The sequence below is a fragment of the Vespa crabro genome, chromosome 23 (genome assembly GCF_910589235.1).
Source record: "Vespa crabro chromosome 23, iyVesCrab1.2, whole genome shotgun sequence".
In the NCBI taxonomy this organism is placed as follows: Eukaryota; Metazoa; Arthropoda; class Insecta; order Hymenoptera; family Vespidae; genus Vespa; species Vespa crabro.
In genome coordinates, this window is record NC_060977.1 from 956079 (window position 1) to 979387 (window position 23309).

Genomic DNA, 23309 nt, shown 5'->3' on the forward strand with positions numbered 1-23309 from the left:
ATTTAGTTAAAATTTATTATTATTTCATAGAAATTAGTTCGAAATATATGTCAATGTTACTAAGAATAAAAATGTTAAATGTTAATCTAAACGATACGAAAAAATCAAATAGTTTATTTTATAAATATAGATCTCACTGTTTATTGAAAATATCACAAACTATAATCGATGAAATAATTTGTTATAAATTTAAAACATTTACATTTCATTGTCCTTCTTGTTTGGCATTATGTTGAGTACGTCGATGTTTTCTCATGTCGCCCTTTTGTCGAAAACATCGGCCGCATACATCGCAAGCATGCGGTTTTTCCCCGGTATGAATTTTTATGTGATTGTTTAAAGCTTCCGTTCTTGTAAACGCTTTTTCACAATAATGACATTTATATCGACGATCGCCTCTGTGTATCAATCTATGTTGGTAAAATACAGATCCAGTTAGAAAAGCTTTATTGCAAACGTCGCATTTGAAAGGTCTTTCTCTTGTATGTTTTTTCCTTGTATGATCTGCTAGGTCAGGCTTTATGGTAAATCTCTGATCACAATATTCACATGCATAAGGTTTTACTCCCATGTGAAATCTTTTATGTGTCCACATGTGACTAGATTGAGTGTAACTCTTACCACAAATGTTACACACGTACGGTCTTAAACCGCTATGCCTTCTTTTATGGGCATTAAGAGAATTTGCAGTAGGTAATAAACTACCGCATATATCACACGGGAATTTCGAGCATTGATCACGTCCATGGTTTTGTATATTTTCCTTTTGATCAAATATAGATCCGCAAAGTTCACATATATATTTCATATTACCAGTTTCAGAAATACGCGGTGCATGTTGATGTCTCTTTTGTTTATGTTTGTAAAGAAGAGATAATTCTTTCATATCTTTATTACATATATCACATAAGAATACAGTTAATACTTTGAACATACGTGGATGCTCTTTCCAATGTAAAACAACTTCTGCGAATGATTTGTAAATTGTCTTGCATATATTGCAGCTATAAGGTCTTTCTACAACATGTTGATTCTGGTGATTCTTTAAATTTTCAATATCAGTGAAATGCATATTACAAAATTCACAATGATATATCTTTGATATTAATAATTCTTCTATTAATATCACTTTATCCTCGTGTATTTTATAATGATTATCTGCATCATCGCAACAATTGAAAGCTGCTCCACAGCGAACACACTTCCATATAGTTTGATTATTTTCAATAATTATACCATGTGCAGCTGTATGTTTATTTAATCTCGATTTTTGCGTAAAACTTTTAGAACACTGAGAACATCTATATGGTTTCTCTGGTAGATGCGTTACTACATGTCGTTTTAAAGTATATCCATCTGAAAATCCCTTATTACATACTTCGCACACATGTGGTCTATTCTTACCATCAACGCACACATGCATCCTAAGTTCCTCTTGGTTACTAAATAATTTTCCACATTGCAAACATGAAACAGTCATATCCTTGCAATGATATCGCTTATAATGATAATATAATTTTAATTCTTTGCCAAAAGTAATTTTGCAAATTTCGCAGTACAGTGCTTTTGCACCTTTATGAAATTGCATGTGAAAATTTAAACGTTCCTCGAAAGTAAATGTAGCATTACATAAAAAGCATTTATATGGCTTGGAAGTGTTTTGTATATTTGGCTTACATTTATGGCCATCCAAAGTTTCCTTTGTATGGTACAGATTCATGCATGCACCACACTTCAAATATTTCTGCTTACTTCCTAAACATTGTAACATAATTAATCGATTTCCTGCTTCATAATCAGCCTTGAAATTATGAAATATCTTCTCCTCATCACTACTTTCCAAGACAATATCGCTATCATATAATTCGATTTCTTTTGGATTCTGTATTGCATCTTGACAAGTGTTCATATGTCCTTCTATACAGAGAGGACAAGATTTAGTATTATTTAAAACATTATCTGTTGCTGATTCTGTAATATTAAAGGATTGCTTCTCTTTAAGAATCTCTAATAAAGTTTCTTCTGCTTTGATACATTGAATATCAAATTCATCGCACCAATTTATTTTCTCAACACATCCAATGCAAAGCTGTTTAGGTAAAGGATCTGTTTTCCTTACCTGTAATATATTATTATAAGTTATCAGATTACTATGAGATATAAGAAAAATATAAAGAAATTATTAAAATCATATTATTTAATAATACCTTTATACTCAAACAAGTGTTCATTTTATGAGCTAATTTCATCGACTCTCCCAATTCAGAATATATATATATAGGATTTGGAGTTTCTCCTGCACATAATCGACAAAGAGAAAATACATCATTTCTCATTAATGCACTTCCCGGTTCCATTTCTAATATTTCATTAGGTGAAAGAGGATCCTCTTGGGACCATACAATGGAACCATCTAAATCATCAATATCATCTTCCCTATCACTTACAGTACTCATAGATTCTGACTTTAGCATTTTTCTGTTACTATAATATATATAAAAATATAATAATATAATATTTATTAATAAAAATATATTTCCCCTATAATTATAATTGTTCACAAATTGATTTTATAAAGTTTTGAGATAGTAATTAAGATTGTAATTACAACAAATCATTATTAATAATAAAACAATGTACAAAGAATATTAAAAGATGAAAACATTGTTTAATTTAAAAGTTAATTGGATTCCCAATAATAATAAATAATTTTAATAAAAGTCACTGAAATATATTTTTTGGAAAAATTCTGTTAATTTATTTCTAATTATAGTGAACAATAAAAGGCAAATGAAATTGTCAAGTAAGAATTGGAGTAGATTACCTTTTCCTTGAAAAGAAGACAAATATTCAAATATTCTTTCATGGCAAACTCAATGTTCTTGAATTACAAAGCTTTTTAGTAGCTTACTATCGTTAAGACAACATTCGTAAATAAATTGTCTTGGTAACAAGAAACAAATAAATATCTACTAATTTTTGAAGTAACACGAATTACAAAAATGGAGGTAATCAATGTTACGATAAATTTAACCAAATTATTTAATTATATCTTTAAAAAAGAAATAATTCTTAATTAAATAATACCCTATATCTGTACAACAACATATGTTTATTAATCTAAACACAAATATATTTCCAAATAATATTATAATTAATAATAATAAAATTTTAAAAAAGATAATTTAATGATTTGAAATTTAAACTAATTTTTACGTTTCATATAAAACTTTCTCTGATTGGTTGCTTAGTTATACGTAGCTGAGATAGCAATATTAAATATTCACGAATAAATAAAATTTATTACGATTATATACAATCAATAAAAAATTGTTTCTATTTATTGTCCAAATATATTTTTATTTAATTCTTATCAATGTGAATTAATAAGCATGATTCTCAACGAATAAAAAATTCCTAATAGTAATGTTTTTTTTTTCACACTATGTGGCATAGTCTTCTAACGCCATCTAAAATAATAACAAATAAATATAATACTATGTTAATTTATAAAATGTAAAATAAATTTTTTTGAATAAATTATTTATATAATAAATGAAAATTTAGATTAATCTTTTTAACTTTGATTAATTTGGTTAATAAGTAAACTAGACAACTATATGAGCGGCAAATTTTCCCTCTTCTTTCTATACATCGACGTCGAAACAAGCTGCAGTAACGGAAGAGAACTGCGCAATCGCTGAAATTCCCTCCGTCCGGCATTATTGAAGCAGCAACCGGACAGAGTGGACGCTAGAAGCTCGAAAGATACCGCGTCAGTTTACGAATTTATATACAGTGAAATTTTTGTAAATATATAATAAGAAGTAAGTAATTAATTTATGCCGTACATTATTTATGATATATACTGTATTTTCAATATAGAATTTCAGAGTAGTTATATTAAAGTTCAGTATAAACGTATTACTTTTATATAGCATTCGATGTACTTTACCGCCATTTTCTTTGCTTTTCTAACTTTTAACTTCTTTCTAGGTTCTTCAAAATATGCACTAATTAAGAATCGTTTGAATCCTTTTACAGTAGATTTTACTATTATCAAATTTATAAGAATTTGATTTTTGTGTTTTTCTCATAACAAATAACAAAGACGAATATATTATTTATATTTCATAAGCATTTTTTACCTCTTATTTTTAAAAACTGCTAAAATTTCAAATGTAACTTTTTATTTTTTATATAATTATATTAATATATAGAAATATTTTTTTAATAAAACAGTGATCATATATTTGGCTGATACAACTAACCTAACTATGTTCATATTTTAATTAAGACTTATCTATAAAGTGTTTTGTTTCTAATGCAACTATAAAAGTGACAACCTTATATGAAAAAATAAATAGAGTGTAAAATCAAATATAGTTTATATGTATGATATATTATAATTTAAATTCAGTATCATTTTTTATATTACATTACTTTACATCTTTTAGTTATTTCACATAAAATACAATGAGCAAATCAAAGGAATCGTCAGCTACAGAAGGAGAAGCAGAAGAAGAATTCAGCGTTGAAAAGGTTCTTGATAGAAGAGTTGTAAAAGGAAAGGTGCGTAGTATGTCATATTCATAGCCTTTATTTTATGTGAGAATAATATATGATTCTATTGATTAAAAACTTTTATATTGTAAATTTACAGGTAGAATATTTTCTTAAATGGAAGGGGTATTCCAATGATGAAAACACATGGGAACCTGAAGAAAACCTCGATTGTCCTGATTTAATAGCACAATTTGAGGAACAGCGAAAAAAGAAAGAAGCAGCAGCTTCTGGTAAAAGACACGAAGAAAAGGAACAAAAAAAGAGAAAGAGTTCTAGCACTCCTACACCAACACAAGCAAAGAAAAAAGCAACTGAAGAAAAGAAACCAGAAGGTAAATTTCAACAATTGAAAGTTTCATATATATCAAACAAAACTAACTTTATCAATAGTAAATTTTAAGAGGTTAAAATTATATTGAAGCTTTTATTGTAGGATTTGACAGAAACTTAGACCCTGAACGTATTATCGGAGCAACAGATTCAAGCGGGGAACTCATGTTTTTAATGAAATGGAAAGGCACAGACGATGCCGATTTAGTACCTGCTCGTGTTGCCAACGAAAAATGCCCCCAAATAGTAATTAAATTTTATGAAGAACGCCTAACATGGCACAGTCCGGCTCACGATGAAGAAAGTTCAGCGAAACCTGACCAAGAGTAGCATTTAGTATTACAGTATATGTACACAGCACGCTTTAGAATTTGTCGCATATAACGACAAATTATAATGCGTGGTTTTTTGTAAATTATCTTTGAAATATATTAATGTTGCACTGTGAGAATAACAAAGTCAAACAATTTTTTACTAATAGTATGTTAAGTGGTTAAATTAAAAATATTTGCACATCTATCATGACTTTGCAACATATTACAGTCATATTATTGAATCAAAAATGTAATAGTATATATGGCAATCTAAAATTAAGAATGATTTTACTTATTTTACCAAAAAAAGAAAAATATTTACAGTGCATTGATAAAGCGTACTATTTTACTTCATTATACATAAAATTAACATTGTTATGTTAAAGCAAAAAAAGAAAGCTTAATTGTCACTGTTATTTCTTTTTTTACTAAATTTTTTATTTTCTTGTAATATTATGTAAAGAAATAAAACATGTTTTATGTTCAAACGATTACGATTATAAGTAATAATAGTACGAGATCTTATTTTTAAAAATATTGAATATATACTTTATCATTTACGAGCACACATCTATTTAATCATACCAATACTTTACAAAAATAAGATAACTTACAAAATATACAAAAATGAATACAATGATTGTTATTATCGTTTAATCTTTTTATTGTTTTTATTGTTCAATATTTTGACGTGTTTCCGTTTTTTTCTGTCAAAAGATCTAGTTAGTTTTTGATTCCTTTTTGTTTCCCAATCTATTTGTTTAGAAGTAGCACCATCCATTGTATTAAATGCATTTGTACTACCATGTTTATTTTTCGTTCGACTTTGTTCTTCCAACATTTGCGAAAATTTTTCGGCGGATACAAATATATCGTTTAGATTCTTTTTATTATTCTTTTTTACCTTATGCTGTCTAATTGGATCATTACCCTTGATGTGTTTATTTTTTATATTTAACGTAACTCCACTTAGATCATCATCATTATTGTCACTACCTTCACTAAAATATATATCACTTAGATCTTCATCTTCTATATCTGCTATATCTGAATCATCTATATCATCCAAACTATTATCACTTTCTTCATCAATATCTTCCGATTCAGTACCGCTATTAACATCATTTTCTTCATCTTCCATATGTTCGCTATTTTCAAGATCATCTATTTCATCATCTATAAAGAATGTTTTAATTTTAGCAAATAAAAATAAATTCTATTGTATATAAATTTTACTTCATTACCTTTTTTATTTTTTATTTTTCCAATAGCTGCAGCAATATCCAAGTCATCCAAATTTTCATTGGTACTAAATTTATCTAACATTTCATTGAATTCTTCACTATTAACACTTTCATTGTCAGAGTCTTTTTCATTATACACATTTGTAGATTCGTTTTTCCTTTTTAGATAACGATAAAGGAATAATTCATCTACTGGGATACGCTCTTCTGCCTCATTAAGATATGCTATGCTATCAACAGGAAGAGAGCGTACACCTTTTGGTAGATAACCACTACGCTGTGCCAATGGATCATTCTTTTTTTGTACCTTCTTACTTTCTAATTTTTTAGGATTTTTAAAGACATATCTGTCTAAAAATCGTATTAATGTCAAATCTTCCAAAGGATCTCCAGTATAATTAATAGTTTTCTCTGAAAAATAAAATATTTTATTAAGCAAAAATTAATTTATTATTAACAGCAATATATAAATGAAAAATTACCTTGAATAATTGAATTTGCAAATAAAGACACACTTGGATGGAAATGTTTAGACAATGATACAAGTTCAGCATGTAAGCTTTTCATTGCATTGGCATATAAAGGATTACGACAAAATGGATTATATGGCTTTTCTGTAAAATCTTTAATGTCTGGATCAATATCCTGTTTCACATCAATATCCTGTTTTGGTAAATTTACTGTAGTATCGATGGTAACATTCATCATAATATTTGAATCTATTTCTGGTGAAACCGTAGGCTCATTTTCATCAATATTAATAATTTCTTTATTTTTTGATGAATCATTCTCTTTTGCATTAGAGAAATTATTTTCTATTTTAATGGAATTTTGGGAATGTAACAAAAAGTACTTTAAATCCTTACGCGATTGTAGAACTTTGGATATTACATATAAAGTAGCACAAGCCATATTTGCAGGAAAGTACAATGTAATTTGTAATATCCGTTTTATAAAAGCATACAAGCGTAACAAACTCTGATCATTTTGAAGGACACGATATAATAGATTTAAGAAAACTGCACGTTTATTTGCTATACCTATTTGTGGATCCAATAGTTTTCTATAGAAAGCTGAATAAAACCTGTTCGATTGATCTTTACTTGTTCCCTCAACCTATATATAAGAGAGAATATCAATAAAAATTTATATATTTTAACGAATCATTTTAATAAGATATTGATTGAGAAAACATAATGAGAGTAAAAAAATACTTACATGATATAAAAGATTAAGGGCATTTAATGAAACATTAAAAGATCCAATATGTATAACTTTATATACAGAGTCAATATGATCACGTAATAAATCTGAATCTATTTTTGCAAAATGATATGCTCTGCTAACTCCTGTTAAGATTGCTGCCATCATTCTGCTGTCTGGCTCTCCTTTTTTCAAACATGCTTTAAAGAATGCAAAATATACTTCTATAAGAGAAGTAGCAACTTCATCATCTGCTTTTGTCAATACAAATTGAGTTAGGAGACAAATTGCATAATATTGTGCACGTTGTCCCACATTCTTTCTGAATAATAACTTTTCAACTTCTTTTAATATGACAAATTTCATATTGGAATGTTCATATAACAATTTTTGTAAACAGAATACAGCTTTTGAACCTACTTTGCAGTGTGGATCACCTATTTTATTTACAATTAATTCTAATAATTTATGTTCTTGTTCAGGATTTCCAATTAACAAATCTGTCATCACAGATATTGCTCTCTCACGATTTGTTTCCACTGTGTCTGAGGCAATATTAGCAAGTGATAAAACAAAATTTTCATATTGTTCACGCAATTGATCTTCAAAATACCAATGTGCCAATAATTTTTTTCTGGATCCATCTATCTTATTTATTTGATCTGATATCTCCAAGTTTTCTATTTTATCTAAATCTTGTTCTTCAAATTTTAAGAGTTTATATTTAGGATGAAGTAAGTCGGATAAAAAAAGATCTCTTAAAGCAGTAATAATCATGTTGCATTGATTGTGTTTAGCAGCTTTTACTTGCGAAATAAGAGATGATAGTTGGACAAGATTATATTTTGGATTATCTTGTATCAAAACAACTGCAGCTGCAACTTTATCAGAAGTTGTACCACGTGTTAATGCTGTTTTTAACCACATAACTTCTGAATTTTTAGAGTGTGATTGTTTTAATTGGAAAGCTGAAGTATCTGCACTGAGATACTTCTTTCCTTCCTCTTTTAAATTCAGTACTTCAAAATCTGATTTTGCGTGCTTATAAGGCACTTCTGCTTTAGGAAATTCCTCATACCATTTAGAAACACTTTTATTTTTAGTATCACTTCCATGTCCTTTCATCTGGAATAAATATTTTCCAAATATAAAATGACTTTATAGAATGATTTAACTTTATGTACTACATAACATAACATAACATAACATAATGTGTTATTTACCTTAATGTATGTAATAAATATATTTTACTTCATAAGTAGAACCTTCTAATGTATATTGTTAATTCATAATATATCTTTTAAATATAATTAAGTATATTAATTTTTTTTTTGTAAAATTATTATATTTACTTCAAAAGAGTTAACCGTCTAAATTGAATTAAGCTGAACATGTGCTTAAAATGAAACTCTTTTAATAATAATTCCTACCAACAGTGGCACTACCATCTGCGTCTAATAATGATACTAATAATGTAGAAAGAAAGGATGAAACGGAAGTGAAAATAAAAATAGAAACAAACATCCACAAAATTAAAGATATCTATTAGGGTTGATAACTGATATAAACAAGTGAATAATATTTATAAAATATACAACAATATGTATGTATATAGATAAATATATATATACGCATTTATTAGATATATAATATATTTAGATTTAAAATTCTCATTTTCAAAAGTAGAGATTGTAATAAGTAAATAGTGTCTTTTGGATAAGATAAAACTTTTGAAATTAAAATATAGGAATTCTTTTTTTTCTGCTTATATTTATTTCTCAATTTAATAACAAACGCCATGTTGAATCTTATCTCATTTCTAAAAGTATGTCGACCAGAGGTCTCTACAAACACACTTGACATGGGTGTTCCCTTTCCTTAGATGACACATACATACATGAATCAGTGCGAAGAGTCGGTCAACAATGAGATCTACACATTAATTTAATGTAGTATGATTCTGGATGGACAGTTTTAAGATTTGACTATTTTAATTCTTCTTCCAATATAATTATTTTCTATTTGTGCAATTGTATTAATTAAATACGATGAGGAATTGTGTAAATATTAAAATTAAATTATAAATAATAATAGTACAAAAGCGACAACGCGACATTCAACAATGATCAAATGGATTTGTAAAATATCGTAAGTGAACAATTATTATTTTCAGAAGATAAATCTACGTATAATGAAAGAAATAATATCAATTATAACAATGTGATAAAATGTCTATGTAAATGTAAAAATCATATTTCATGGATAGATACTTTTATACAATGAAATAGTTATCTATACTTTGCTTAAGCCCTTATCAGTCCATTTTGATTATGTAGTATGATGGAGAATTTTATATTATCTTACATTTAATATATATATATATAATAAAATTATAGGTTGTATATATTTTATATAAAGACAAAGGTAATATAAATTATAATGCTATTACCTATTTCACTTCCATCCTTTTTATCCATATCATTATGTAAAGTATTATAATTATAACTAATCATTTCAGTTTAATATTTATTTATATTTGATTTTAAATATGCAATTATACGATAATATCTATACAAGTAAAGTTATCTTATCATTGTGTTCTCATTAATACTTAAAAATAAATTTAGTACGATACAACATTCATACACTAATTTTCAATGATTCTTTTTTATTTTAATATATTTATTATTTCATTATTTCTGAGATAAACGATTATAATTGTTCTTTTTTGTTTCAGTTGTATGAGTTTATATATTTTGTTTATGACACATTGATTTTTATTTATTACAGTTTATAATCTTAGAAAACTATGGCACAAACAACAACAATTGAAACAGTTACTGTCACAAGACCTTTAAAGGTAAGTTAATGTTAACTACGAAAAGATTTATTAATGATTGATATAAAATAGTTAATTTTTTTACTATGCTATTCTGTTTTATAAAAGTATTAAAATTCAAATCTAATGATGAAAATATAATTGTCCCCCCTTATGATGCATAAAAAAAGAATATAACAAAAGACAAATTACTTTACATTTAAGTAAAATAGAAGTTTGGTATATAAAGTCAGTAATACGAGGTTAAGTATGCACATTGAATAAAAGTAAATATTGCAATATATATACAGTAGTATTACTGTTTCCATGTAAAGAAAACATATATATATATGTATATGATATGTATATATATATATAGTTATTTCTATTCATGAGAACAAAATTAGCATCAAACGAAAAATAAACATTGTTAGATTACAATAAATAATAGTGAGAGAAATGGAAGAGTGGTAGGAGTAGAAGTAAAAAAGAAAAAGAAAAAAAAACAAAAAGAAATGATAAGATGGAGGTGAGATCCGGTAACAAAGAAAAGAAACGTAGAAAACAGGAAGAAAAAGAAATTGGGAAAGTAGAGGATTGGGGCCAGGTGGTAATGGGGTTGGGAGTTGCGTAGGGTAAGGAGGAGGAAGGGGAGAAGGAGGAGGATCGCGCAGCATCGGCCCGGACGCTGCGCCAGGCATTTAATGGGCGCAGCTGGGCGCAGCCTCTTTCGTAGGAAGCTTCTCTTTACGAGCTCCACGACGATTTCTTCCCGGTTCACCTTTGCTTCTTAAGTGTTTAATAGTCGTATGAATTCTCTAAACGATTTACGATATTCTAGTGACGTATTGATGATAAACAAATTCCTTACGTTCATTCGTAAAAGTTTTATTGCCGAACGTTCAACTACCTTTTACGAAAGTGCGTCCCCACTCTCGTGTATTCATCGTCTTGTATCCATCCATCGATTCATCTGTTCATTGACGCGAACTTGCTAAATGCACTTTCGTCTTTCTCGTTTGATTATAAATCACGGAAGAGTATACGATGTTCCTTAAACAATATTGTTTGTTAAGAGGTGAAAGGTGTTCATGAACGTTAGTTTTTATTATATTCCTCAAGGATAGTTCAACAATCGTTTTTTTACAACAAGACGCGACTATCTTAGATACAATACTCTAATATAAAATGATCATGTATACAGTCGCGGAAGAACACATAAGTGATAATGAGATTGCACAGGTATACATTGTTATTAATTGATACTTTTAAAAAAATATATACAACATTTTAATTAATGATAATGATTTAATTTATGATGTAAATGAATAGAGCATAAATGGTACCGAATAGTTTTTTTTTTCAAGTATCTAGTTTCTTATATAAAATATTGTTATATTATTATTTATTTTATGCAAGTAATCTACATTATTTACAAATATAATGAATGATTAATTTTATTTGTAGGTAATAGCATTTATATGCGGGGTCATAGTAATACTTTTAATGATAATGGGACTTGCTTCGACGGATTGGTTAATGGCCTTAGGATGGAGGCAAGGACTTTTTGTACATTGCATCGAAGAAGGTGCACCAACTCCACTGCCATTTAATATGCCAGATCCACAAGGATGTTATCAAGCTAGAGATGTTGGTAAGGGAATAAAAAATCTTTCTATGTTGTATTCTTAGAAACTATGATAACATTGGTTCATTTTTATTCTTGTAGCATATATAAAAGCTGCTGCTACTTTGTGTGTGATATGCCTCTTATCAGATATTATGGCAACAGTTTTAACGGGTCTTGGATTAAGATCACAAGATCATAGAGAAAAACACAAATTCTACAGATTTGCTGTTTTATGTATGGGTATTGCACGTAAGTATACTAAACTGGACTATACACACTCACTGTAAATTATATTTTTATAATTTTTTATTATTATTTATTTTAGTCGTATGTCTTTTAACTGCATTGGTAATTTATCCTGTATGCTTTGCCACAGAACTTAATCTTGGTAAGTTTTTTACTATTGTTTACACATTATATTTGTTCTATAACTATTGTTTATTTTAAGATTATTAAAGTACTTCTTTTATTACAGGAAATAGAACAATGTGGGAATTTGGATGGGCGTATGGTGTTGGATGGGGTGCAGCTATATTTTTATTTGGTGGAGCAGTATTACTTTTATGCGACAAAGAAAGTGAAGAAATTTATTATAAAGAAAGAAAAATAGTTCGCAATGAGATGGGAGGAGGTAGTTCAATGACTGGCATGGGACATCATGGTGGACGAAGTGGTACGCAACTAGCCTAGTGGCATTGCACCCTGCCCGATGTTGTACTCTAGGTGATTCTTTTCTTTTTTGTTCTCACAGTTTGATACCCATGCGAAGAGTTGTATACGTGTATATGAAAATGAACAGTTTTTATACATGTTACCTGCATGTTAGATCAGAATATATTGGAGTTACAGACGGTTTGGTGTAAAATATATGGAACATGTCGTGCAAACATTGCTGAAATTACAAAAGTATCTATCAGTTGACTGAACATAGTTCTTTTAGTAAATAGTTACCATTTGGAATTATCATGGGAATTATAGTAATTAATACAATTTTGGGACCATTGTTATTTTAAGTTTTTTTCTACAGTATTATATATCCTTTATATATTCTAAATTTATAATTGTTTTAGAAAATTATTTGTTTTACACAATTTACTTTGCCAAGTTAATTCCGGATGTATAAAAGAAAATTTACTTTTTGATAATTACAATAATTATCTTATGAAATGTTCCAATGAATATAACATTTAGTAAAATTATTAATATTGTTTTATATTATTTATGTAAGTATATACATATTAATTTTACAATTAACATAAGTTATTTCGATATAATTTATAGTAAAGCACAAACATAATAGATGAAATATTGAAAAATATTGCTAATCAATTCTAAAATTACTTTGAGTAAATAAGCTAGTGTTTTTTTGTTTATTTTAGTTGTTATGTATCTTATTCTTTACAAGTAAAATATTTATATTATGTTACCATTTTTAAGAAATACATAAAATTTTGCTAAGTAGAAAATATATCAATAAGTATCATTAATTTATGTTTTTTATTTATTGTTACTTATCAATAGTGCAGCTTTTTTTTTTACACATATAAGTTATACTAATGAGGTATCTTCCAAGCCTAAGATATTTGTGGGTCTTCTTTTATATATAACTGAATAATTTGGCTAAAATTATAATATACGAATTTATAAATTTTAACTTTTCTATTATTTGATTACTATTTACAAAATTATAATTAAGTATTTGCTTTTGACATTTATTGTCACGAGCTGATCTTCTTACAAATAAAAATGATTTATATTTGTACCATAAATTATATGTTTATATTAACATTTTTATAAATTTAGTAGATTGATATATACTCATACAAGAATATAGTTTATTATATTTTAAGGTTTTGTTTAATAATATTTTTCGTAATATAAGCGATTTATATTTCTGTAATTAGTAGAATATGTCCAAAGTACAGTCAACTGAAACAGAAGTAAGAGCAAGTATCAAACAAATTTTGATAAACTCGTATAAAATGTTCATTTCTGTAAATATAAATACATTAATAATATCAAAACTCTACAATCGCGGTAAAACAAAATTTATATAAATTATAATTCCAAAGTATGAAATGATAAAAAACAATTTCTGATAATGTTTTACATCGATTAATGGGTTGTAATAAGTGAAAATCCCTTTTTTCATTTTTATGTAATCCAAGATAAAATCTTTTATTATGAAAAAGGAATATCTCTTTAATCAGAAATATTTTCTATGAACCAAATACATTTTAAGTTAAAATACCAATATTACAGATTTTATAAGTCTTTAACACAATGGAGGCAGCTCGGGCAGGTATTGTCATTACGTTATTTGCATTATATACATGTACGTATATGTACATATAAGTATCTTATAAATACTTGTAATAGTATGGTAATAACATCTATGGTTATTGTAATATTATTAATATGTTGTACATGCAATTTTCACAACATGATATATGGATGACCATGCATTTTATGAGAGCTTTATATGCAATGTTCGATTATATGTATATGCATTGTCAGTACATAAACCTAAGTTTATATTTAGAAATGTTAATTTATGTTAACACATATACATATACAATTAACGTTCCAGTAAATTTTTATATAATATTAAACTAAACAAGACTGCGTTACATATAATATTGTTAGAAACAAAGAATATCATAAAGTATTGTAAATTGTATTGTCGACCAATATTTAAAACATATTTAAACTTTTGCAGTGAACAACGTTACGAAAAATCTAAGTCAATTCTAATCTTAGTAAAGCCATTAATTAGAAGTATAATATTTTGCCATATATTTTTTGTCCCATATGATATGGCAGATTTTCACAAAAGCATTTTAGATAACAATAAAATTTGAAATTAGTGAGGCAATCTATTATTTGTAATAAATTAATATTTATATATCAAAATCATCACAAAAAATCATGTAAAGTTAATAACTCTGGGATTTATTTCAGCAAGTCTATATATATATATTAAGTATATATTTATTAATGAGAAATAGTATATATAATGGGTAATATTAAATTAGTGTCTGATTTATTAGACTGTAGTTGCAATAACTCAATAGTTCCATTTGATTCCTAATTTCGTAAATGTATATTGATATATTAATTCGATCGAAGCTATGAATCAATAGTTTCTCACACGAATTGTCCGTAGAAATAACAGTTAATTGAACTATAGGCATAAAGAAATACACATCTCATTATTAATGAAGAAAAAGAAAACAAGATATATCGTTGGTAGTATTAAATAAATCACTAATACTACATTTAGCATTTATTAGTATTTCGTACTATAGAAGTAGGGAATATGATACAGATACTATGCATATCGTAATAATATTATAGAAGAAAACAGTACTGTATACCGGTGTAATAAAAATTGTAAATCCGCTTGTCTTCTTGTTAGAAGTCTACAAAGAACATATAGACTTATGTATAATGTGTAATAGTCCGCCGCATTTTAATGTGAACCTCCCATATTGTACAAAGAAAAAAAATATATATACATCTACATTTAAAAGATACTATTCTATACTTAGTTTACTTGTGGTTTATGAACTCAAAAAAATAATGTAAGATAAAAAAAATGATTTTATAAAGAATCATTTTTCTTTTGGAAAAAAACGTCTATTGATTTGGCGCCCTTGATTTGAAATGACAAAACTTTCGAAATTATCTACTAGATAGCGCTGTAATGATCGAAGCGCTATCTACCGTATCTTTTATGAACACTTTTATCAAACTAATCAACTTATCTGTGCAGACGTATCATGCATATAATAAAATTTTTCAATACCGCATGTGATTGGTACTTGTTTATGTTTAAGAAATGTTTATTATTTAAATAATAAAATTTATATTAACATAGTAATTTAATTTGTTATGTCAAACATTATTTTTATGTTAAACAATATATTTTTTAAGTCATAGATTATATTATTTCTATTTTATAATGCGCAACAGATTTATTTTATTTATCTTTCTCATTGTTTTTTGTTTTTACGAAATTAATTATGTTATATGTATAAAATCTCCTAATAAAAGTGAATTGCAAGGTGAAAAATATCCACCATGTGCTGCTTGTAAAATACTTGTTAATAGTTTTAAAAATGTAAGGATTGTTTTTACTAAATAATTATTATTAAGTTTTGCTTTAATTAATTGTCTGTCTAGTAATATAATCAAGATTTAATAAAACACTGAATGTATTTTTAAATAATGTCTCTATAAATGTTTTTCTTGTAGGGTTTAGAACGTACAAGCCGTGGAAAATTTGAAGGTGGTGATAGTGCATGGGAAGAAGATAAGTTAGGTTCTTATGCGACAAGCGAAGTACGTCTCATAGAAATACAAGAACATTTATGTGAAGAAGTAGAGCGTGGTAAAGATCAATGTCATTCCATAGCAGAAGAATTAGAGAATAAAATAGAGGAATGGTGGTTTAAACATCAAAATACCTATCCAGATGTATTTGATTATTTATGCATAGAACAAACAGAACGTTGTTGTCCAAAAGATCATTATGGTCCCCAATGTATGCAATGTCCAGGCTTTCCAGATAATGTCTGTAATAAGAATGGCAAATGTAAAGGTGCAGGTACAAGAAAAGGGAATGGTAAATGTCTTTGTGATAAAGGCTACGATGGAGAAACATGTAATGATTGTGCACCAGGATATTATGAATCTTATAAGGATGAAAATAAATTACTATGCTCTACTTGTCATGCTGCTTGCAATGGTTCTTGCAAAGGGCCAGGACCTAAAGATTGCGAGATGTGTTCTGATGGATGGTACATGATAGATGAACGAGGTTGTTTTGATATTAATGAATGCTTAAAAAGTGATGAATCTTGTCCTGGAAATCAATTTTGTGTCAATAAAGAAGGAAGTTTTACATGTCTAGGTAGACGCATGAATTTAAGAAAAATATTAAGATGCTAAAATATCTATTATTTACAACTAATATTTAATAAATGTCTTGTGTTATTTTAAATTTGTAGGATGTGATAAAGCTTGTAATGGTTGTACTGGGGATGGTCCAGATATGTGTATAAAATGTGCGGATGACTATCATAAGAAAGATAACTTGTGCATAAGTACATATTTTATTATTCATAGATATTATATTAAATTAATTCAAGGAATTAATTAATCTATTTATTTTTCAGATTCAGATCTTCTTGGTCGTAAGAGACATGAAAATTTTGCACGGTATGCAACATACCTTGGTCTTTGTGTAGCAACATGTATCATTTTACAACGAAATATATATGCAGCAAGTGTTATAGGCATATTAGTTGCAGTTTATATATCAGTGTCTGAATACATGTTATCTCATAGTAATATTCAAGATACAACAGCAAATATGGATATATTAGGACCAGCTTGATAAAATCAAAAAACATAGTTTAAATACAAATTAGTTTTAATATATATAATTTATGATTTGTATGAATGTAATTATATATAATAATGTATCGGACAAAAATATTTATATAATAATCAAGGATATCTTAATAATTTATTATCCTTTAATTTCTTCTATTGCTTTAATCCAATCCTATATCTATATATATTCAATATTATGTATATAATTCTATAATCTACATTTGTGTATATGCAAAAGTAAATTAGGAAATATTTTATAATTATAAATATAACTTGCATAATAATTTAAGTTTAGTTATTGCTGTATATTTCGTACATTTAATAGCCGATAGATGGCATAAACGTTTATCCTTTCGCGAAAGGAAAGATTCCTAATACGTATTGAAAAGATATAGATGTAAGAAATTTTTTTTGCAATACTTTTATTATATCCATATTATAATTTTTGAAGAAAGCTTCATGACACTGCGTAGCTTTTCTAAAAATAATTAAGGCAAACATATTTTTACTAATTAGATTAAAATTTTTAATATACTGAAAAAAATTATAGTAAATGTATATCATTTATATTAATTTCGTACTTCGCCCATAAAAAATTCCTATCTTTTATCTGTAAAAATGTCTTAATGTTGTTTATAAAAGCCCTGTGTTATTAATAATACACTTTATCCTTATTTTGAATAGCTTTAAAATAACATTAAAAATAGGGAAAATATAATCGAAATAAATGTATAAATAATAGAATATAATTTTACAATCTTTGTGTTATCACATATAAATTTATGAATATAAAATAATGGGCCTATATTTTGTATTAGATTTATTTAATTAATGTTATTTCATTAAAAATAAAACTGTAAGAAAACAAATAAAGTTTCAACAATGTACACGTATACAAAATAACAAAGATTTTATATATATATATATATTTTCAAGAAGCTATTGTTATAGTAGTTATGCTCTTAATTTTATATAGAGATTTTTACGAGGAAATGCTGAACGATGATCTTACTTTCTATCACTAGATGGCTTAGATCAGGATACTTTTTCTCGCAGTCTAAACTATCTCTCTTCATCTATGAATAATTTGTATAAGGACTTGAGTTTTTGCAATACTCAATACTTTTTATATCCATATTAAAATTTTTGATGCTGTTTTTACTAACAACTGCAATAAAACAATTAATACAAATTACATACGAAACCTCCACGGTCTTCAATAATATATACGTAAAGTTGCGTTAGTTGGAAAATCCTGACCAAAGTCGTCCTAATTATTCATAAATTCATACGTGTAAAAATCTTTACATAAAAATAAGGAGCATGAACTACTAAAAACATTAGCTCATTGAAAATACATAAAATCTCTATTATTTTGTACACATGTCACAGTTGAAACTTCATATATATCCTTTTCCACTATCTTTTACCTTATTATAAACGAAAAAAATATAATCGTGTGTAGAAAAAGTTCATATGTACTCTAACTTTAAACATAATAAGTAACGGCCCAAATTAATAGAATTTACAATTTAAATCTAACGAGCTAAACATGGTTTTAACTTATGTGAACATCGCTTAGTTACTATATGCGATTGTCGTACAGAATAACGATTTGAACATCATACTTTTTTTTAATAGCTGAAACACCGGCTGTCACTTGTTTAAAAATTACTTGCTCATCTACGTACTTGCGAGGATATATCGCTTCTTCGATATATATACAAATTTTCGATACACAATCATATTTTTCTTCATATAATAAGATATTTGACGGATAATATAATATAGATGACAGAAAAACTTTATCCTACCACTGCAAAATTCATTGGTGCATAATCAACGACCGCTGCTTGGGTTCATTTTTGAACGAACAATCGATAGTGAAACAATTGTTTGTAAAATAAACGAACATAATATACATTTCACTTTTATATAATATTTTTATACTTATGGATATTACTTCAGAAAAAAATCATCTTACAATTAATTATTCGCTCAGGAATGTATGTCTATTACGATAATGAATAACTTGTATATACAATAATATATATATACATTTTTTTTTTGGAAATCAATATGATTATATAATTTACGAAAGACTTAAATGTAATAGAAATAATTGTTTCTAGATTCATATCGTTGTCTATAAGAAGAAGTGCTTAGGAAAAATAATTGTTTATGTATTTTATATCATTGTAATAACAAGTTGCTTTCGAATAATAAATAATATGGATATATTGTCGATATTGATTATTGTTATTGTAGATATACTTATTATGCAAGCTTGTTAATTTTTCCGAAAATCTTGATTGCAATTAGATGTTCATAGATGGCTACTCAAGCCTAATGCTTCTCATAAGAGAAATGTCATTTATAGGATTTAAAGAATTTTAAAGTAAAAGTTTTAAATTGCAATACTCAACATAATATATCCATATCAATAATTTTTGAAGAGGCGAGAAGTTACCCTCGGCGCCGTTAGATTATATCAATGTAATAATTATATCCATTACAGAAAACGATTTTAGACAATATTTATGTTCTTTTATTTACGAACTTGCTTTTATAGCTTGTGTAATGGATATATAAGCCCAATCATTTATAGTTGTTAATTTTTATACAATTCTATCGTAAATCAAATTACAGATTTGCATGTAAAATCATTTTTCTATGATCCATAGATGTATAATTTTATATATTTATGGATCAGTAACATCATGTATTAGCTTATGTAATATGCATTATTTTAAAATAAATTTGATGAACTTATTAATGATTCTATTAACATTATTATTATAGAATATATAATTATTTCATAATTACTTATACAAATGCTTTTTTTTACTGCTATTGTAATCACGAGGTCGCCATTTTACTCACGCGCGTGTCCAAAGAGCCATATACACGCGATCCATCCCACAAACGTGTGCGTATGATTGTGTATCGCTAGGTAAAGTGAATGACTGGATAGTTGAGAGGAGGGGATACTTGACCCATCCAAGAAACTCTTCCGGATTGGTTCGTCGACGTCCGATGACGTAATAAACCATCGATGGACGGACTGCCTAGACTTAGAAGCGACGAGTAGAATTGATCAACGATAGTCTAAAAAATGTACCCACCCACCCATATCCCCACACGTGTATGATATGTGATAACGAATGTAGATGTATTTGCGTAGATAAACGCAGAATGGAACCATTTTTTGCCTTGCATAAAATATTCTTCAATCAGTACCAAAGAAATGTAAGTGCGAGTAAGACTTTATTTCAAAAATACTTATCTTGATGTTTTTTTATGTTACTTGTCTAATAGATCTCATCTAAATGGATTGCGTTAATGAATTTAGCTCATTTGGAAATAGATACACATATATAAGCTATACAAGCTATCTCATCGTTCTTATTTCTGACTTAAAAATTTGATAATCGTTCAAAGGGTAAAATTATAATTATTAAAATTACAAAAAAACTTTAATTTTTATGGTTTTAAATCACGAAAATAGTCAGACGTTTAGTTCAATTCGCTTATACATTAAAGTTATACGAAGAACATAAACTAATTTAAAAACAATAATAGTTTAAATTAATTATATCTCACAAACTAATTGTATTTGCAATTCGTTGTTTGATTACTCTCGCAAAAATCATGTTAAACAAATCGAATAACTCGAATGGCATTAGTTAAAAGAATGCGCACAATCAAGTAGATGACGTATAAATTAAAAATTAGATTTGAAACTGTGATAAAAGAAACGATCTCAAAAAAATAAATAAAGAAAATGATAGAAGAGAGAGAAAAGAGAAAGAGAAAGAAAGAGCGAGTGAAAGATTAAGTGAGAGAGATGGAGCGAAAGAGCGAATGAGCGAGCGAGCGAGCAAGAACGCTCTCGCATTCCGTCACGGGCGTTCGTGGCTGACGGATGCGTCGTACTCTTGTCGCGGAAAGAATTTCTATACTTTTTGATAAAATAATCAAATCAACGATTTCGTCGAGGCATAACTCGATAAAATGATTCGCGTACGAGCCGAAACATACGTTTTAGAATCAGTGAATGGGATCTCCTCCTTAGAGAGACTTTCGCGAGAACAGATTTATCCTTTCTCAAGTTTCCTTCCTTCTCACAACGCTAGAATCCGGTCCTGCGGGATGCAGCAGGTTGATCGTCGAACATGGAAATTCTTCTTTCTTCGATGTTCTACAGGTATTATTCTCAATATCTTTATATTTTCTTGCACGTTCAATGCCGTGACTCTCTGACTTTTGAATAAATTGCAAATTTAATTGGCCTTTCCGAAACAGTACTGTTTCAGCACTAATTGCTTGCTAATGGTTTTAAAATGATCCTAGATATAATCAAAAGAGAAGCTTGTATACGCCAACATTGATATAATTTCTCGAATGTTTATAAAAATACAATGTAAAACGAAGTCTGTTAAAAATGCGAAATTGATAAATTCTTTAAGAAATGTATATTTAAGTATTTAAATATTTGGTGATAAAGTACATAGTATCACATAAACATTCTCTGTATGCGATAAATAATGTCTAAATTTAATTAACACTACATTAAATGATAAGGATTTCATGTACATGTGTGTTTTCGTATCGATATCAAAACGAGATGATTTAATTAATATCGACATTACTTATCTTCCGATAAACATTTTCTTTTGACTTCTCTTTTTTAAATTTAACAATTTTCTTTTAATACGGTATATGGTTTTCATAGGAACTTAAAAAACTCGCTTCTCTCTTTTTTTTTTTAAATGAGAAATTTAAAATCGATATCGAATAAAACACAATTAAAAGAGAACAGCGATCCGTTTCGGGCAGATCCAATGATTTTTATTCAATTTTTTTTCGTTATGGTTTATTGCCAAGATCCGGTTCAATAAAAAAAACATAACTTTCCAATACTTATACGCACGAACGCATTTTGATGATGTATTTTTTTATCGGATTCTACTTTTCTCGTCCCTAAAAAAGAAGATTTCTCTTTTTTTTTCTTGTTTTCGACAATATTCCAAGGCTTTCTTTCATGTAATCATTACGATGTAACAATCGACTTTCTTGTCTTTCCATGTAACACACTTTCTTGACTTTTGGAGATACGGAAGAGGTAAAAAATAATGTTACGCTTATAATTAAATCACTACGATAATGAATGTGATAAGAAAGCAAGATATTATTAGCTTTAACGAAAAAAATAGAGATTCAGTATCTTCCTTCCATTTTCTTATTTTCTCTCGATTGACTGTGAAAATTACAATTACATCGTCTAATGTAATGGAAAAGAAAAAAATCAAGGCAATATATAAATGATTAGCACGTACTATTTAAAATCCATTTGATGTATATAACCAACATTGTAGATTATTACATTGATCGACGAGTTAATTAACGTGAATCGCCTAATGGGTCCTTTATCTCTTCTCTCTTCGTTCTCTATTCAAACGACGATCGATGATATTGACTACCTGATGAACCGACAAATGCGGTTTACTTTAAATCCATTGAATGAATGTAGATGTTACAAAGGTGTTTTTTAAAGTACAATAACACACTCATACTAAAATTGGTTAATTAATAGAACACGTTCTAAAATTTCGCAAACCTTTTACAACAAAGTTATTCGAATAATTACTAGGTAGATCATATTAAATAATAGCATAAAATATCGCTGCCACTGTTGCTATTGCTGTTATTACTGCTACTGTTGCTGAAAACTTTAAGCTCAAAGCACGGCAGAAAGCTCCGAAATTCTCCAATGATGTACAATCGCTGGAATTTCAATCCTA

The 23309-nt window shown here is 27.5% G+C and overlaps 5 protein-coding genes across 7 annotated transcripts; 3 read left to right on the top strand and 2 right to left on the bottom strand.

Moving 5' to 3' along the window:
- Positions 1-116: 116 nt before the first annotated feature.
- Positions 117-3033, bottom strand: LOC124431964 (zinc finger protein 678-like). The gene is made up of 3 exons (XM_046980395.1): positions 2825-3033; positions 2208-2484; positions 117-2119 (listed from the first exon to the last, which is right to left on the bottom strand). The coding sequence occupies exons 2-3, from the start codon at positions 2472-2474 to the stop codon at positions 206-208; spliced, it is 2181 nt and encodes a 726-aa protein (XP_046836351.1). The 5' UTR covers positions 2475-2484; positions 2825-3033; the 3' UTR covers positions 117-205.
- Positions 3034-3672: 639 nt separating this feature from the next.
- LOC124431968 (chromobox protein homolog 1-like) lies at positions 3673-5354 on the top strand. The gene is made up of 4 exons (XM_046980400.1): positions 3673-3827; positions 4458-4572; positions 4664-4898; positions 5000-5354. Exons 2-4 carry the CDS (start codon positions 4477-4479, stop codon positions 5224-5226), a joined length of 558 nt encoding a protein of 185 aa, XP_046836356.1. The 5' UTR covers positions 3673-3827; positions 4458-4476; the 3' UTR covers positions 5227-5354.
- Positions 5355-5766: 412 nt separating this feature from the next.
- On the bottom strand, positions 5767-9046 carry LOC124431963 (CCAAT/enhancer-binding protein zeta). Its single transcript, XM_046980394.1, has 5 exons — positions 8881-9046; positions 7673-8782; positions 6937-7570; positions 6455-6865; positions 5767-6386 (listed from the first exon to the last, which is right to left on the bottom strand). Exons 2-5 carry the CDS (start codon positions 8780-8782, stop codon positions 5857-5859), a joined length of 2685 nt encoding a protein of 894 aa, XP_046836350.1. The 5' UTR covers positions 8881-9046; the 3' UTR covers positions 5767-5856.
- A 72-nt stretch (positions 9047-9118) lies between these two features.
- On the top strand, positions 9119-15637 carry LOC124431967 (transmembrane protein 47). Of its 3 annotated transcripts, XM_046980398.1 has the most exons (7): positions 9119-9260; positions 9540-9805; positions 10448-10517; positions 11943-12129; positions 12205-12354; positions 12431-12493; positions 12581-15637. In XM_046980398.1, exons 3-7 carry the CDS (start codon positions 10467-10469, stop codon positions 12793-12795), a joined length of 666 nt encoding a protein of 221 aa, XP_046836354.1. In that variant the 5' UTR covers positions 9119-9260; positions 9540-9805; positions 10448-10466; the 3' UTR covers positions 12796-15637. The 3 variants fall into 3 exon arrangements, with proteins under 3 accessions (XP_046836354.1, XP_046836355.1, XP_046836353.1); XM_046980399.1 differs by lacking the exons at positions 9119-9260; positions 9540-9805; positions 10448-10517 and adding an exon at positions 10862-11717 and having other exon boundaries at positions 12581-12778; positions 12857-15637; XM_046980397.1 differs by lacking the exons at positions 9119-9260; positions 9540-9805; positions 10448-10517 and adding an exon at positions 10883-11717.
- A 136-nt stretch (positions 15638-15773) lies between these two features.
- Positions 15774-17621, top strand: LOC124431965 (cysteine-rich with EGF-like domain protein 2). The gene is made up of 4 exons (XM_046980396.1): positions 15774-16228; positions 16363-17020; positions 17118-17213; positions 17286-17621. Exons 1-4 carry the CDS (start codon positions 16070-16072, stop codon positions 17504-17506), a joined length of 1134 nt encoding a protein of 377 aa, XP_046836352.1. The 5' UTR covers positions 15774-16069; the 3' UTR covers positions 17507-17621.
- Positions 17622-23309: the final 5688 nt, after the last annotated feature.